Source organism: Parasteatoda tepidariorum, chromosome 7 (assembly GCF_043381705.1).
Source record: "Parasteatoda tepidariorum isolate YZ-2023 chromosome 7, CAS_Ptep_4.0, whole genome shotgun sequence".
In the NCBI taxonomy this organism is placed as follows: domain Eukaryota; kingdom Metazoa; phylum Arthropoda; class Arachnida; order Araneae; family Theridiidae; genus Parasteatoda; species Parasteatoda tepidariorum.
In genome coordinates, this window is record NC_092210.1 from 46,164,921 (window position 1) to 46,179,421 (window position 14,501).

General features: G+C 27.1%; 1 protein-coding gene across 1 annotated transcript; it reads right to left on the minus strand.

Moving 5' to 3' along the window:
* Positions 1–3,625: 3,625 nt before the first annotated feature.
* LOC107451269 (uncharacterized) lies at positions 3,626–11,658 on the minus strand. The gene is made up of 4 exons (XM_016067315.2): positions 11,502–11,658; positions 10,028–10,157; positions 5,236–5,342; positions 3,626–3,763 (listed from the first exon to the last, which is right to left on the minus strand). Exons 1-4 carry the CDS (start codon positions 11,544–11,546, stop codon positions 3,704–3,706), a joined length of 342 nt encoding a protein of 113 aa, XP_015922801.1. The 5' UTR covers positions 11,547–11,658; the 3' UTR covers positions 3,626–3,703.
* Between the last annotated feature and the right edge of the window lie 2,843 nt (positions 11,659–14,501).

The window sequence follows — 14,501 nt, forward strand, 5'->3', positions numbered from 1 at the left end:
GTTTTAGGTAGTTAGAGCTTCAAAAATATTCTTATAATATAGTTTTAACTTTAATTTAATTGTGATTAAACATTTATAAAGTTTTTTTAGTCATAGATCAAAGTTCTTACTGTGTATTTGAATAAAAATTTTAAAAAATCTGATTTAAATCAAAAAAATCTGATTTTTTTTTATATTTTTAAAAAAATCAAAAAAAATTCACAAACCCTGAATGTAACACAATCAAACCGTGAAACCAATTTTAAAAACTTATAAAATCAATTTTAATACTTTACCATTTAATTTATATACATTTCAATGTTACTTGTAAATTACATTCGATACACACAGTTATGAATTTTCAGGTGTGGAGACCAAAACAGCTGAGTCGTTTATTTTAACTTGAACTCATGAAATTTATATAAACCAAAGGAAAGTTTAGAAAATGAAAAACAAATCAAACATAGCTAGCCAATCTTAATAAACAAACCACAAATCTCTCCTGTATTAACTATGAAGCATCATTGTACGTTTAAGCGTTCATGTTGATGTACGGTTACTCGCTTGATATTTTAGTTTTCAGCTCTTTTTCTTGACAACATGAAAAAAAGTTTCATCGAATTTTTAATATCTACATGCGCATTAGTCTGCATGCTCATTTGTGTTTTATTATAATAAAAGGGGACTGTAAGTCTTACTCGTTGAAACTAGCTAACCCTTTGCTCCCCTTTGTAGTGGAGAAATATTTATACATATGTTACTATCTCAGAAGATCTTATGTGAAAAACAGCAAGTAGATAAACTTGTAGCAATTCTTTGTATAAAATTAGAATAATTGCTTAGAAAATGTAAAAATATTTCATTTAATTGTTTGAAAAAATTGTATTTTCTTTCCAATTCATGTCAGTTTATTTTGAAATTATTTGCGTCTACAAGGTGATTAATCCTCAAATACAAATTTTTTCATGTAATATAATACTGCTGACCCGTATAAATGACATATATGGGTTTAACTTTGTAATTTGTTATGTAACGTGTCTGAACAATAACTTATATACACTGGATACTGAGATGTTACACATTTAAAAGCAAATTATAAGAAAGAATAAGAATTATCCATAAATCTTTATAAAAAATATTATTCATCTGATTAATCTTTTAAGTTTCTTATTTACAAAGAATAATTATTCAGTTTAACTTAAAATTTTGAGGCAAAATTATCTGAAATACATCTTTTCCGAATACTAGCTACGGAGACATTAGAAATCATCATGTTTTTGCAATAAATCCCCGTTAAATAACTATTATTAATTATAGTAAATGTACAGTTCTTACCTATAATAATCGAAACATTTTATTAAACAATTCGCTGTTGATGAGCAGCGAACTAGAGTTTGGTAAAATCTTCCTTGAATGCTCTCTCAGATTTTGAACCCCCGTTTTTTGATGATCTAGCAGTCTTTGAGCTGTAGTTCATTATTTTCAACAGTCATTTTATCACAAAATCGTGTGATTTTTAACAAGAAGCTAGCTTTCAAATAAATGACAAAAATTTTATCTTGTGTAAAAATACGTTAATGCATCCAAAGCCATTGAAACACGGATATGAATCCATTTCATAAAAATAAAAAGTTGAAATTTTAATATGAGATCTTAAAATCTTTACAAACTTAATATATTACCGCATATTTTGACAGAGTCTAGCACGAAATCAGACTTTTTTTAATGTTCCATAAGCATTCACATTTAACACTTTCAACTTTAATAAATTCCTCTTGAAAAATAATCGTAGTGACTAGTACTTTATTTAAAAGGCTGAAAAAAAGCTAATTTAAATGAAAAGTATATATAACCTATTCTAAATATTAGTATTTTGAAAATAAAAACAACAAAATAAATTTACTTACCTAAACCGTCTTCCTTAAAAATACCACTATTAATTAAATGACATTTCAGTTCTTCATTATTTAGAAAACTGAAGGACATAATCGCAAGTAAATATTTAAACGTGAAATAGAAACGAGAACGTAACACTTTTATTTAGGCAAATTGTTCCATCATATTGTCATAGCAACCTAAAACTCACATCTTTTGCTTTTTAAAGCAAAACGATAAAATTTCTAGCTTATAGCTCACATACACTTATGATTCTCTAAGTGATTTTAAAAAATATTTTAAAAAAATTATTAGTATGGAAGCGATTCCATTATTTCCTCCAACCCCTGTACTTATCCAAACGATATATTGAAATTACAATAAGAGTGCATTTATGTTTAAATTTGCTCTAAACCTTTATTGTTGAATTAATTTTCATTTTCTTTGTGATACTTTTATACGGAATATATTCTGAATTCTTTTAAACCAGATTAGATTTATTGAAACGGAATCAAGGTTGTATATATAGATATATCTTTCCTCTCTCAGTGCTGGTTGGGAAAAAATTATTGAAAATCACTCAAGTTCAAGTTAAAATGATCCAATCGAGTGATATAGATAGTCAATCAAAACTAATTGAAATTCACTCAAGTTCGAGATATAATTATGCAGCAAAACTTGAGTTATTTCGGTTAACTTTTTTTCATGGCTGAATTTAACTCAAGATGAAAAGGCTTCTTTTTTCTCAGACAAATGAGTGAAATTTCACACAAGTTGAGTTATTTTAACGTGTTAATTTTAAGTGAGTATTATCAACGATTTCGTCAAATCGTGCTGTTTATTTTTATTTTTTATTGTACGTGATTTTGGAAAGATTTTGCTTGGGTTTAAAATTAAGATCATATTCAGCCTGTTTCATTCCACAATTAAAATAAAATAAAAATAATATTTTTTTTTTTTGAAGAAAAGTCGACATTCGTGAAATCAGTGCCTGTTTAGATCCCGCAGCCACAAATAAATTATAAATGTTTCAAAAAAAATTTTTTTTGCGTTATCACTGATATTTTTTTTTCAAAACCTTTAAATATATTTACAGAGTATTTCTAATTTTGATAATACAGTTCGGAAGTAAAAATATATTGTGATGACTACAAAAGTGTTTTTATCGTGTCATAATTCCTGATTAAATGTAGAATTTAATATCAGGAGTGCTGAAAGCGACATCAGTTTCGAAACACCAACGTTATTTCTTATTAGATAGATATTGCACCTCACTCTGCCCGCTTAACTGGCTAGGACAATTTTTTTCTTAAGTGTGATGAGATGGGGCATAAGAATAAGTTGGAGAGAAAATGAAAAATGCTTTTAAAAGAAAAGGACATGACTGTTAAATTTTCAAAGCAAAATATACCAACTTACTTCTGTTTAAAAAAAAATGTTTTTTTTTTTCTGTACAGTGCAACTTTTGATTTCAATAAAGTATTTAGGACAGTAGAACATGTGTTGCTACTAATTTGAAAAAATAATAAAATGATTTCTGATTGAAAATTCTTTAGGCTTGATATTGTTTCCTGCTTTTTAATGGCATTTTTCCAATTTGCATATTTAATTTGGAGCAGTTCTAATATAATTGTTGCTTTTAACATTAAAAATGTATTTCAAGGTAGATGTTTATATTTCATATGATGTTAATTTCATTTGTTTAATCTGCTTAAGAATACCATTTCTACCAATTAAAGATTTGGGATAAAAAAAATTACAGACCCATAACTATTTAGTGTAGAATTTTATTAACATGCTAACTAATTTTAACAAATAACTAGAGTAATAGTTTAACTAATGATTGCATTCACTTTTCTTCTGAAGATTCTGGAGCCGGTTGACATCTTGGAGGTGAAGAATACTTCATCTGAAAAAAAATAATATCGAATATAATAGGTATAATAATACATGAATGAACTCGTTAGAATGTTTGTTTATTAAAGGGAAAACACATCTATGCATGATAAGGAAATTTATACTATTTTTAGGTAAATAAATAATGAATCGCACTCTGAGCATTACTACGAATAAATAAAATAAAAAAGTGCTTTTTTTAAACTGACATTCGTGATTGTCAATACTAATAGAAAAAGATATCCAAAGTGTCAAACTTAATAACAATTTTTATTTACATTAAATTTGAGCAGAAATAAATTTTAACGAGTCAAAAAAATTCGTACAAATGCACGATAACTAATACAGCTTGAACAAGATACATTGTTTAGATCATATCTCACTTTTTTATTGAATTTTACAAAAAATTTCACTCCGAAAACATTTATCAAAGAAAATTTTAAAAACACAATTAAATAATAATTAGATGTATTATAGCACTGAAAAAATTCCATACTTAACATCTGTCTCTTTACTGAGCAAAAAAAGAGTGTGCTAATGGGAGCACCAAAAAAGCATGGTAATTTTTAACGAAGTTTTTTGTTAAAATTAACTATAAAATGTGTTTTTTTTTTATTTTACGATAAAATTTGTGAGTGTGGTAAAATTCGGAAATTTTATCATGATACCTTATTATTATTAATGACTTATGCACATATATATTTAACACAATTGTCATCACCATACAGTACGGTAATTTTACAAGAAGTTTTTCCTCTTTGTTGGCAAATTGAGTGTTAGTATGATCATGATATTATTTGTAATTAATTTTAGCATCGTCTTAAAATTTGATTGACTTCATTCTCAACTGCGTTTCGTATTCTCAAAGGTAAAGGGGCAGTATTAGCAAAGGTTGTTCTAACCGGTAAAATAATCGTTTGCTTTGATTTTTTCTCTTCTTTTTTTTCTTCCTTTTTTTGCATCACCTTTCGACTGATTTTTTAATATAAGTATTTATTTTTGATGACAAAAAATTCGTTTGCAGGTAGTGGTAGTTGTTCTGCTTTAGGATGCACGATGCGTCGAAGAAGTAATATATTACCTGAAATTAAGACGTTTAAATTCCCTAAAGACACATCACGCCGAATTCAATGGATTAATGTATTAAAGAGGGAGAATGGGTTTTTAAGCATGTGCTAGAAGATTTTTTTTTCTAGTGTCTAATTAATTTCTTGCAAACTGTTTGATTTTAAAATGAAACCAGTTATAAATTATGTTTGAAAACGGAGCTAAGTAATAAAATGCCTTCAAGATAAAAGGCCAAAATTTTTTTAAGAAAAAGTAACCTATTTTTTAAAGGCTTAAAAATATCAAAATAGTGTATGCTTGTTGTATTTTGGACCAGTCTTAATACCGATCTTCGATTAGCAACATTGTAAATATTTATTTAAACTGCGTGTAACGCTTTTTTTGTGCACGATACTTATTTTTGAAATATTTGCTTACCCCAGCAGATTTATCTTTGCCTCCCTTCATGCATACTAAACCATCAGCACAAGGACATGAAACTTGCTGAAACATTTGATCAAATTTCTGTGGAATACACATTTCTCCTAAAAGGGAAATTCACAAAATTAAAAGGCTTTTTTTCAATAAGTGCTCTTTAAATATAAAAAATAAAAATAAAATATTGATAAAAATGAAAGAGCGAAACTGAAATCAAAAGCATACACTGTAAGCCACTTGAAAGTGTTACTCTTGTGAGTAACACTTTCTTGGGAGTAAGCACTGTTTAAGCAGTATTTATACCCGTACAGCACAACAATATGGCAAAATCGTAACAGTTCAGAAGAAATGCAACAAAATTCGACAAGTGATAACAATCATGTTTCTACGACATCGCGATTGAAATGTTATAGAAAAGTGCTTACGGAAACATTTCTTTGACAACCCTTTAGAAATATTTCAAAAGGTATTCCCAAAAACATTTCAACTAACACTTTCTTGTAACCTTTTTCTACGCACGTGACATCGCCATCCTGCGTTTGTGAGTACACGTACTACACTGGTGGACAAAATTAAAAGATGGAAACCATTTTCGCACATTCATTCGCACATGCAAGATACCCGCACACCGCTCCATGTGTTTGACAATGGTTCCGTGAATGCCCAGAGGTACAAGCAGGAGGTCCTAGAGCCCTATGTGAGTCTTTTCAAGGGCGCTGTTGGCCCTTAGTTCATTTTTTTATGCACGACAATGCGCGACCACATAGGGCTCTCACGGTTGATGAGTATCTGGAAAGCGAAGATATTCAACAAATGGATTGGTCAGCCAAATCCCCTGACCTGAATCCTATTGAACATACTTAGGATGCTCTTGGGAGAGCTATTGCGATGCGCCAACCTCCCCCCAGAACCGTTCTGGAGTTAAAAATTGCTCAGGTGGAGGAATGGGAGGGTCTTCCACAAGTCCTCCTCAACTCCCTTATTAACAGCATGCATACTCGTTGTGCATGCTGTCTGTCTGTCAATTCAGGGGTGACCATACACCATATTAGAGGCAACACACACTGTTCAAGCCTCACTTTTGTTGTCATCTTTTATCCTTAAGTTCAGACTATATTGGATTTATTGGCAATAGGTCTTGCCTGTGAATGGCACTTTCATTTTTGTTTTGCATACTTTATTATCATGGAATAAGCTATATCCATACCAAACTGCATTTATTTATATTCAGTATTTTTTTAGATGTTTGGGAAAATGTCTTCCATTTCTTAATTTTGTCCACCAGTGTACATTTTGCTGAGAGCTGTTGAAGTTGTGCCGTTGAAATTGCAAACATTGAATTTATTTGGAAAAAATATTGTATTCCTGTCGATAAGTACTATTTAGCTTTAAAATATCCTTGATGCATCAATAATGGCCAGTCCTCTTTTTTAAAGTAAATAATATTATCGTAGTAAAATAATCGAATTATCCTATCGAAATTATTCTTGAAATTTTAAAATATTACATCCCAAAGCATATTTCTAGAAATATTTTTCGTTTTGATTGCAAAGTCTATATTTCTCCTCCCAAGTCTATTTTTTTTCCAAAATAAAAATGAATGCGATCAGAAAAGAACAGAAAGCATATCTTATTCAAAGTAGTTCAAAAATTTAAACAACTATAAGTTTTAACTCTGAGTTGTAGCATGAGATTTCCTATTTTCAAACCAAAAGTTGTTGAAATATCGTATGTGATAAAGTTCTTTTCAAATGTAATGACATCAGTAAGTTCTTATTATTTACTGATATATTATATTCCTGCCTTTTTGTAAGTGGAAAACATTTTTGATTTATGATTTCTTATTTCATTCTTATTTATTTATTATTATTATTATTTAATAATGTCGTTTTTGCAATAAATATTAAAAAAACGGATTTATGTATTTTTTGTTATATCTACTGTTATTTCATTCATATCTAATAAAAATAATTACCTGATATTTGTTCCATGTTTGTTACCTAATTTTTTGGCGTTTTTTTTTTTTTTATTAATTTTGGAAGTACATATTAATATTTTCAATTAATTTTTTTTAAAAATCATTGATTTAATTCAACTAATTTTTAAAGAAATTGTTGATTATTCAAATCAAATCTGTAAGCATTTTAATCTGAGATTCTTTAAAACTTTTATTGAATTTCAAACTTTTAAATATTTTGTGTAGTGTTAACTATTGCGTCAATAAATTTGAATTTGTAAACGTACATATTTTTAAAGTAATGAATATTTGTAAAGTAATGAATTACGGCACTTAAAATTTTTTTGAGTTTCATTTGAATTTTTTTTTTAAATTTAAGTTTCAAACAAGGCTAAAATTTAATGCTGCTTCTTTAATATATTTATACATGCAAAAAAAGTAGTTATTGAAAATGAATTACTTCTTATAGCGCAATATGGTAAGAAAGATTGTTTCAAATCCTGATTTTAAAACGCCGTCTTCGAAAACGCATTTTAATTAAATTTCGTAACTTTTATATTTCTGTATTTACTGTGTAAAAAGGAAATTTTCAATATATATAAGAAAAAAGCTGTTCAAAAGATAAATACAGTTTACCTTTTCTAACACGTAATTTGCTTTTAATTGATGGAGTAATTTTGTACAAAAAGAATTGCCAAGCAGCAATTAAAATAAAATACAATGTTACACGCATTATTACTATTTTAAAAATTTTAGAAAATAACACACAGGGACATAGATTTTAACTATGTCATCCGAAATATTACTAAAGAAATGAACTTATTGCATGAAAACTAAGTTCCAAATTTATGAACTTATGTTTAAAATACATACAGACTTATGGTCCAAATTTCATTTAAATAAGAAACTTAGGACATGAAAATTAACAATCAAATTTAGGCAGAAAAAGTTATCCAAGTTCATAAACTTAAGTTTGAAACACAAACGGACTTAAAATATATGGTCCAAAGTTTTACTAAATAAAAAACATATGAAAGGAAAATTGATAATCAAATTTACCAAAAAAAGTAGCCTAAATACCCTAAGATAACGGTGTCATGTATTTAGCTTTCACAACGACACACTGATATTATTCAAGTTCTAAAATAGAGCTCTTAAAAAGCGCAAAAACTAATTATAGTCATAGCCCATTTTTACTATACACATATATATATANTGAGTCTTTTCCGGCCTCTGATGGGGCTATTTTTTTCTTATTTAAGCGATTAATTTCTGATGTTCCATTATTTAGGCTTATGGTACACGACCGCCATTTTCTCAATGCTATTTTTACATTTCTTCTTATCGCTAATTTTAATTTTGCTTTCTTTAATTTTAATAACTTCATTCATTATTTATTTTCTTTTGTAAATGCATTTTTTTTTTCAATTTCATAATTTTCGGATCTAATGGCTATTTATTTATAGACATTAATTTTGTTTATATATATATATATATATATAGTGATAAGTAAGGCATTACTTTTAAATAAATAATATTATTTTTAAAGCAATATCACAAAATTAGTTAGCCCTAATTACTTAAACTCTCCAAAACTCTAAACAGTAAGTATGCACTCGCTGATTGATTAAACCATTTATTTATATTTTTAACAGTGATTTTTTTTAAACGTGAGTTCTGCAAAGTTTTTTTCAATATTTTAGTCTTTACAAATGAGTAATTTGATAATTAATTCTGAATTATACGAACGGTGTGCAACAAACTAAGAAAAAAACAGTTTAAATAATTATCATGTTACATAATTATCATATTATATAAATATATTAGGAGCTACATAGCAGTTTTTAACATGCGTTTATTTAAAATTATTAATTTTCAAATATTTTGATTGCTTTTTTTCTCACAAAAAATTTATCTGGCTCATAATACATACATGAATAAATAAAAAAATGAAATGAAATTTTTTAAGAATTGGTCCCTAAAAAAATTAGTTACCTGAATAATATCAACCAATATTGATTTGATTTCCTTAAATGAAAGACGTTTAAAGCGAGTTTCATTACCAAACTTTTTAAAAATCAGTGCTCTTATTTTTAAAATTTTCCTCATCGGGTAAACAATTAATCACATTTATGGAAATTCTAAAAAAAAATCCTTTAATTATTGAGTAACGTCCCCTTTGGCCTTGATAACTGACAGCATTCGTTTAGATATATCCAAAAGATAATACATTGATTTCCCAAACATGCAAAAATATGGTTAAAGGGTCAGAGTTAAGTGATTTTACTGACCAATAGAGATGTATTAGGATAATTGAGTGTTTACACACTCTTTCTGTCAGTTGAAATATGCTGTTGTTCTCTTGAAAAATAGAGGTATCAACATCAAGCTCATTCTGAATGTGGTGACAGGCAGACAACACCTAATCACACAGAATGTTAAAATAAACATGTTAGCTCATGTTACTGGCTACCTCAGTGAGCAGATCTCATATATCCTAAGCACATCCAATATATGAATGATTTACTTTGTAATAACGTAGGCGGTTTCTCTAGGGGGGACAATTTGTTTGTCCAGTGAGTTGGAAATGAATTTATTTTTTTAAAAGAATTTTATTATGTGAAATTATTTGTGCTTCACGTCGTTTTAACATTATTTTCAGGAAGTTTGGAATAATTACAAAATTTATCTCATTCACTAAAATAAATTTAGAATTACTATTACTATTAAGAATTATAAATCATACTAAATTCATCAATCAAAATAATCACTATTTCAAATCATGCCATTCATACATAGATGTTTTTTTGAAGCAACACATATAAAACATTTTACCTTCTTGTGGTCTTTTTAGACAATGTCCAAAACCACCTCCAAATTGTTTGAGACAACATTCAGTTTCACCACAATCGTTGTCAGTCGAACAACTGCTTCCACCCCACTTAGGATATGCACTTGCATAGACCTAAAATTAAATCAACATGATTATTTAAGACATTCAAATGGAAATAAAAACAATTCATTCAATTTAAAAAAGGAAAAAAAACTTATTTTTGAATGTATGATACCCAAAACTCAGTAAAATTTAACCTTTTTAATTATTGCAGCTACGTAATTTTATTGAATGAATATTAAATGAAATATATAGTTTATAAAAGAGACACTTTATTTTTATTTTTCGCTTTTCGTCATGAATTCGGATTTTTTGCTTGTGATATTCTATAAAATAATTATACTCAATCTCCATTTACCCGAAATTTAAGCATTAAATATTTTTATTGAGATGAAATAAAATAATGTTAATTAATAATGTATGCTTTTGTTCGACTTTTTTTTACATTCTCTTATATCATAAATTTAAATTCCCAGTATTTTAATAAAATTTTTATCATAATTTCATAGATTGCATTACATAATTAATTAATATTCTATGAATGTATGATACTCTCTACTTGGTTACTTCCATTTGCTTTTTCCTTCACTTTAGGTTATAAATTTGGATTTTTCTGCTTTACATTGCATAATATTCTATGAAAAATGATACCCAATTACCACATGCCCAAAATTTTAGCATTAAATATTTTTATTAGATGATGGTTTAATAAATAATGCTATGAAAATTATCCAAAACTATTACGATTTGACGCAGAATTTTTATTAAACATATTTTTATTACTCTTTTCACTATTTTTTTTAATTTAAGTCAAAATAAGTGAAAAATACTATAATTAGAAATTTAATAATTTATGGTTATGGAACACTGGTGTCTCTTCCGACTTTAAAGGTAAAATCTTCCAAACATGCCTCACTTCCAATCAATAACCTTTTAAAATTTACACTTATTTACAGTTATTTAGATTGAAGAGAAATGTTTATTCATCATTTAAATTTCTTTAATTTACAAGATCAATTATTGATAAATTTTTGAATATGAATGAAAAAACTTTAAAACTACTTCTTATAGATTTAATATTTGAGTAAAAATGTAATTCTGATAGTCTAAAAAAACATTTTAGAAAATATTAGATTTTTTTATAATTAAAAAATACCAAAATATAGTTTTACTTGTAATTAAAGCGTCAGAAAAGAAATATATAAAAGTGACATCGGTATTCTCTCTGCATCAAAGAATTAACTGTGCACCAAAATTTCACCAAAAAAATTGGAAAAAAATACATTTTAATTACATAAACTAAGCTATTTTTAAAACTAAAGACTCCATCCAAGGAAAAAAATCATCAATGTTCAAATCAACGCAGCATTTGTAATGATGAGAATATTATAAAAATTTTCTTTTATAAAAACTTACCATTATGCTTAAAAACAGCAAACAAAATGTAAAGATGGATTTCATTTTGCTATTCTGATAAGTTTGAAACTCCGATTACGAACGGGAAGCACACGATTTAAGAGATGTTAGTATTCGATCACCACACTTCATTTTATATGTGCATCCTTACATGGTATCTCATTAAAAGATGAAAGCAATTACCGATATTTACTTTTAAATGCCGACTCTCCTATCAAAGCATATTATTTATTTTTTCCAATACATAATTGATTCATAGCCGCTTTTCAATGGGAGGTAAACTACAAAGAAATAATCAATTATTCTTGATATTTTCTTGGACAAAAGAATCGGCGCTGATAACAGACATCATTTTGTTACTGGAGAAAAATATATCAAAATAAAAATTGTAAAAGTTTTATTTTTATGAGGAAACTGAGACTCCTACTGTTTTCGGCTATTCCCCAGCCATCACTAATGCTTTAAATTAATTTTTTTTTCTCAACGCAGAAAAAAAATTTCTGCAAAATCTATTCACTATAAAAATATTCTACTCTTGGCACTCCCAAAGACTTCCTTTACGATTTTCGTTCATTCTTAGCCCAAATCAACTTTTTTTGCTACCTTTTCTCAAAAATATGTTTAATCAATATCATAACAAAACATATAGTAAATTTTACTGAAATTGATTAAACCAAAATATCAAATATTCTTACAGCCTGTGCCAAACCATATTTCCTAGTATTTTTATATCTGAACTGGTAAATTTATATTTAATCTTCCAATAAAATAAATTATATTTAATCCTCCGAATAAAAATATCCATTAAATATTTTTCGCAGAAAGCACTTTCAAAATCCATAAATCGTTATTAAATATGTTTAATCAATATTATAACAAAACATGTAGTAAGTTTTACTGAAATTGATTAAACCAAAATATTAAATATTCTTACAGCCTGTGTCAAACCATATTTCCTAGTATTTTTCATATCATTAAACTGATAAATTTATATTCAATCTTTCAATACAATAAATTATATTTAATCTTCCGAATAAAAATATCCATTAAATATTTTCCCTCAGAAAACACTATCAAAATCTATAAATCGATTTTATTTCCTTAAAATTTCATGCATTTACGTAAATTATTAAAAAGTTAGCAATAGTTTCTTTGGCGTCAATATAATTGCAGTTTCAGCCTACACATTTTATACATGTAAAACTAGTGTTAACAAACTCAGGGTGCCAGTACTTTGTATCGTAAAATCTATTTTTACCTGAACATGTTATGGAACAAAAAAGCTGCTATGCCATATTTTTTTACAGTCATAATTACCATAAAATCACTGAATTACTCTAATTTAATAAATGATACTGCAAGATTTACGGAATGATATTTTACAGTAAAAATGGATTTCATTGAGGAAAATGGAATTTACTGTAAGTTGGATTTTACGGATGATGCCCCCAAAATGTCGATACTTAATACGGTAATTTAATCAGGACTTTTTTACAGTGTATTTTTCTAAATAATGGAATGGAAATTGAATGATGCAGTGCATAAAACAGTTTCGATTGATGATACGGAAAGCATTTATCTGATGTTTACATATTTACAAAAATATTTTGTAATTTTCGTTGCTCCCACATCTAAAGGATAATTAAAGGATATTGTAACTACAAAAGTCTTACAACTCTTCCTTCAGATCAAATGCGTTTTCATTTCTAGTAACTTATTTTGTAAATAGATTTTTAAAAAATGATAAAAAAAACTGGCCCCAAGGTTCTTTTTTAAAAAAAAATTACTAAATAATCAGTCTTTATTAATGAAAATTTCCCAAAATATTTTTCATAAAAGTTAGACAATTCCGATTTCAAAAATAGAACTTCCATTTTGATAAAATCTTCATAACAGGATTTATTACAATCTTCTTAACACTATACTAGTACTCCAATCTGTGCTTAACCCTGATAAGCATTAATCATTTTTTAGTTAATCTGTGTTCCAAGAAAAAGAAATTATCACAAGCATACAAAAAAAGTAATGCCAAACGTATCTTAATTATTTATTTTTTCAGCTCCATTTCATTCAATCCGAAGAATGCAGTTTTTAAACTTTTTATTTCATTTTAGAAGAATTGAGATGCAAGAAATAAAAGTCAAACTATACATTTACAAATCAATAATTGTGACACATTTTTCTACAGTTATACAGCAATTCGTGATGCTGAACTTCATTATTTTTCTGTAAAATAACACAAATCTTTGAATATTGTACAACGAAAAATGCATGAAATGCAGCTTTTGTAACTAAATTGCAAAAAAGTAACAAATTTATGAGTTTCATGTAAATGCAGAATGTTACGTAACCATTAGAATCCTTGTCAAATGTGGAGACTGTACTTAAGAAATCACAAATTAATCGTTAATTAAAGAAAATTTCAAATATTACGAATCTTTACAAGTTTTACGTATCTTTAACGAGAAAAACGCAATATTAACAAAATTTAACAATTCATTAAAATTATCAAAACCTATTGTCTGATAAAAATAAAGATAAAAGACATTTATGAAAAACATCTTGCTTCCTCTAGCAATCAGCCTTATTTTGATATCAATCTTATTTTTACAACAATTAACTTTACTCCTCCAAACAATCGATCAGGATCTGATAAAAGTTTAGTTTTTTTTTCTTTTCTGAAATTTGAATTTACGACCTCAAATGTACAATCTTTCTAAACTTATAAGAATTTCAAAAATACATATTAAGGATGGTAATAACAGAACACAGTACATACTTTTTGTGAAAATTTTATGTCAAACTTAACATTTTTCTGTATGTATAAATGTAGCACTTTTTTAATAATTAAAAGGCTTATAACTCTAATTTATGTTTCGTTTAGAACATTTTTTACTCAGTCATTTGTACAGGAAGAAGCAAATTCTAGTTAAATTACCGTACTTTATTAGGCATGACATTTACTATGACATTACTATCTAGACTATGACATTTCTCGTT

Bases quoted from the DNA above. Each gene is read 5' to 3' on its own strand.
- LOC107451269 (XM_016067315.2), bottom strand. From the start codon at position 11,546: ATGAAATCCATCTTTACATTTTGTTTGCTGTTTTTAAGCATAATG. The intron at 10,158-11,501 runs GTAAGTTTTTAT...ATTTAATTTTAG, and splicing joins TGCTGTTTTTAAGCATAATG to GTCTATGCAAGTGCATATCC. The intron at 5,343-10,027 runs GTAAAATGTTTT...TTTCCCTTTTAG, and splicing joins TCTAAAAAGACCACAAGAAG to GAGAAATGTGTATTCCACAG.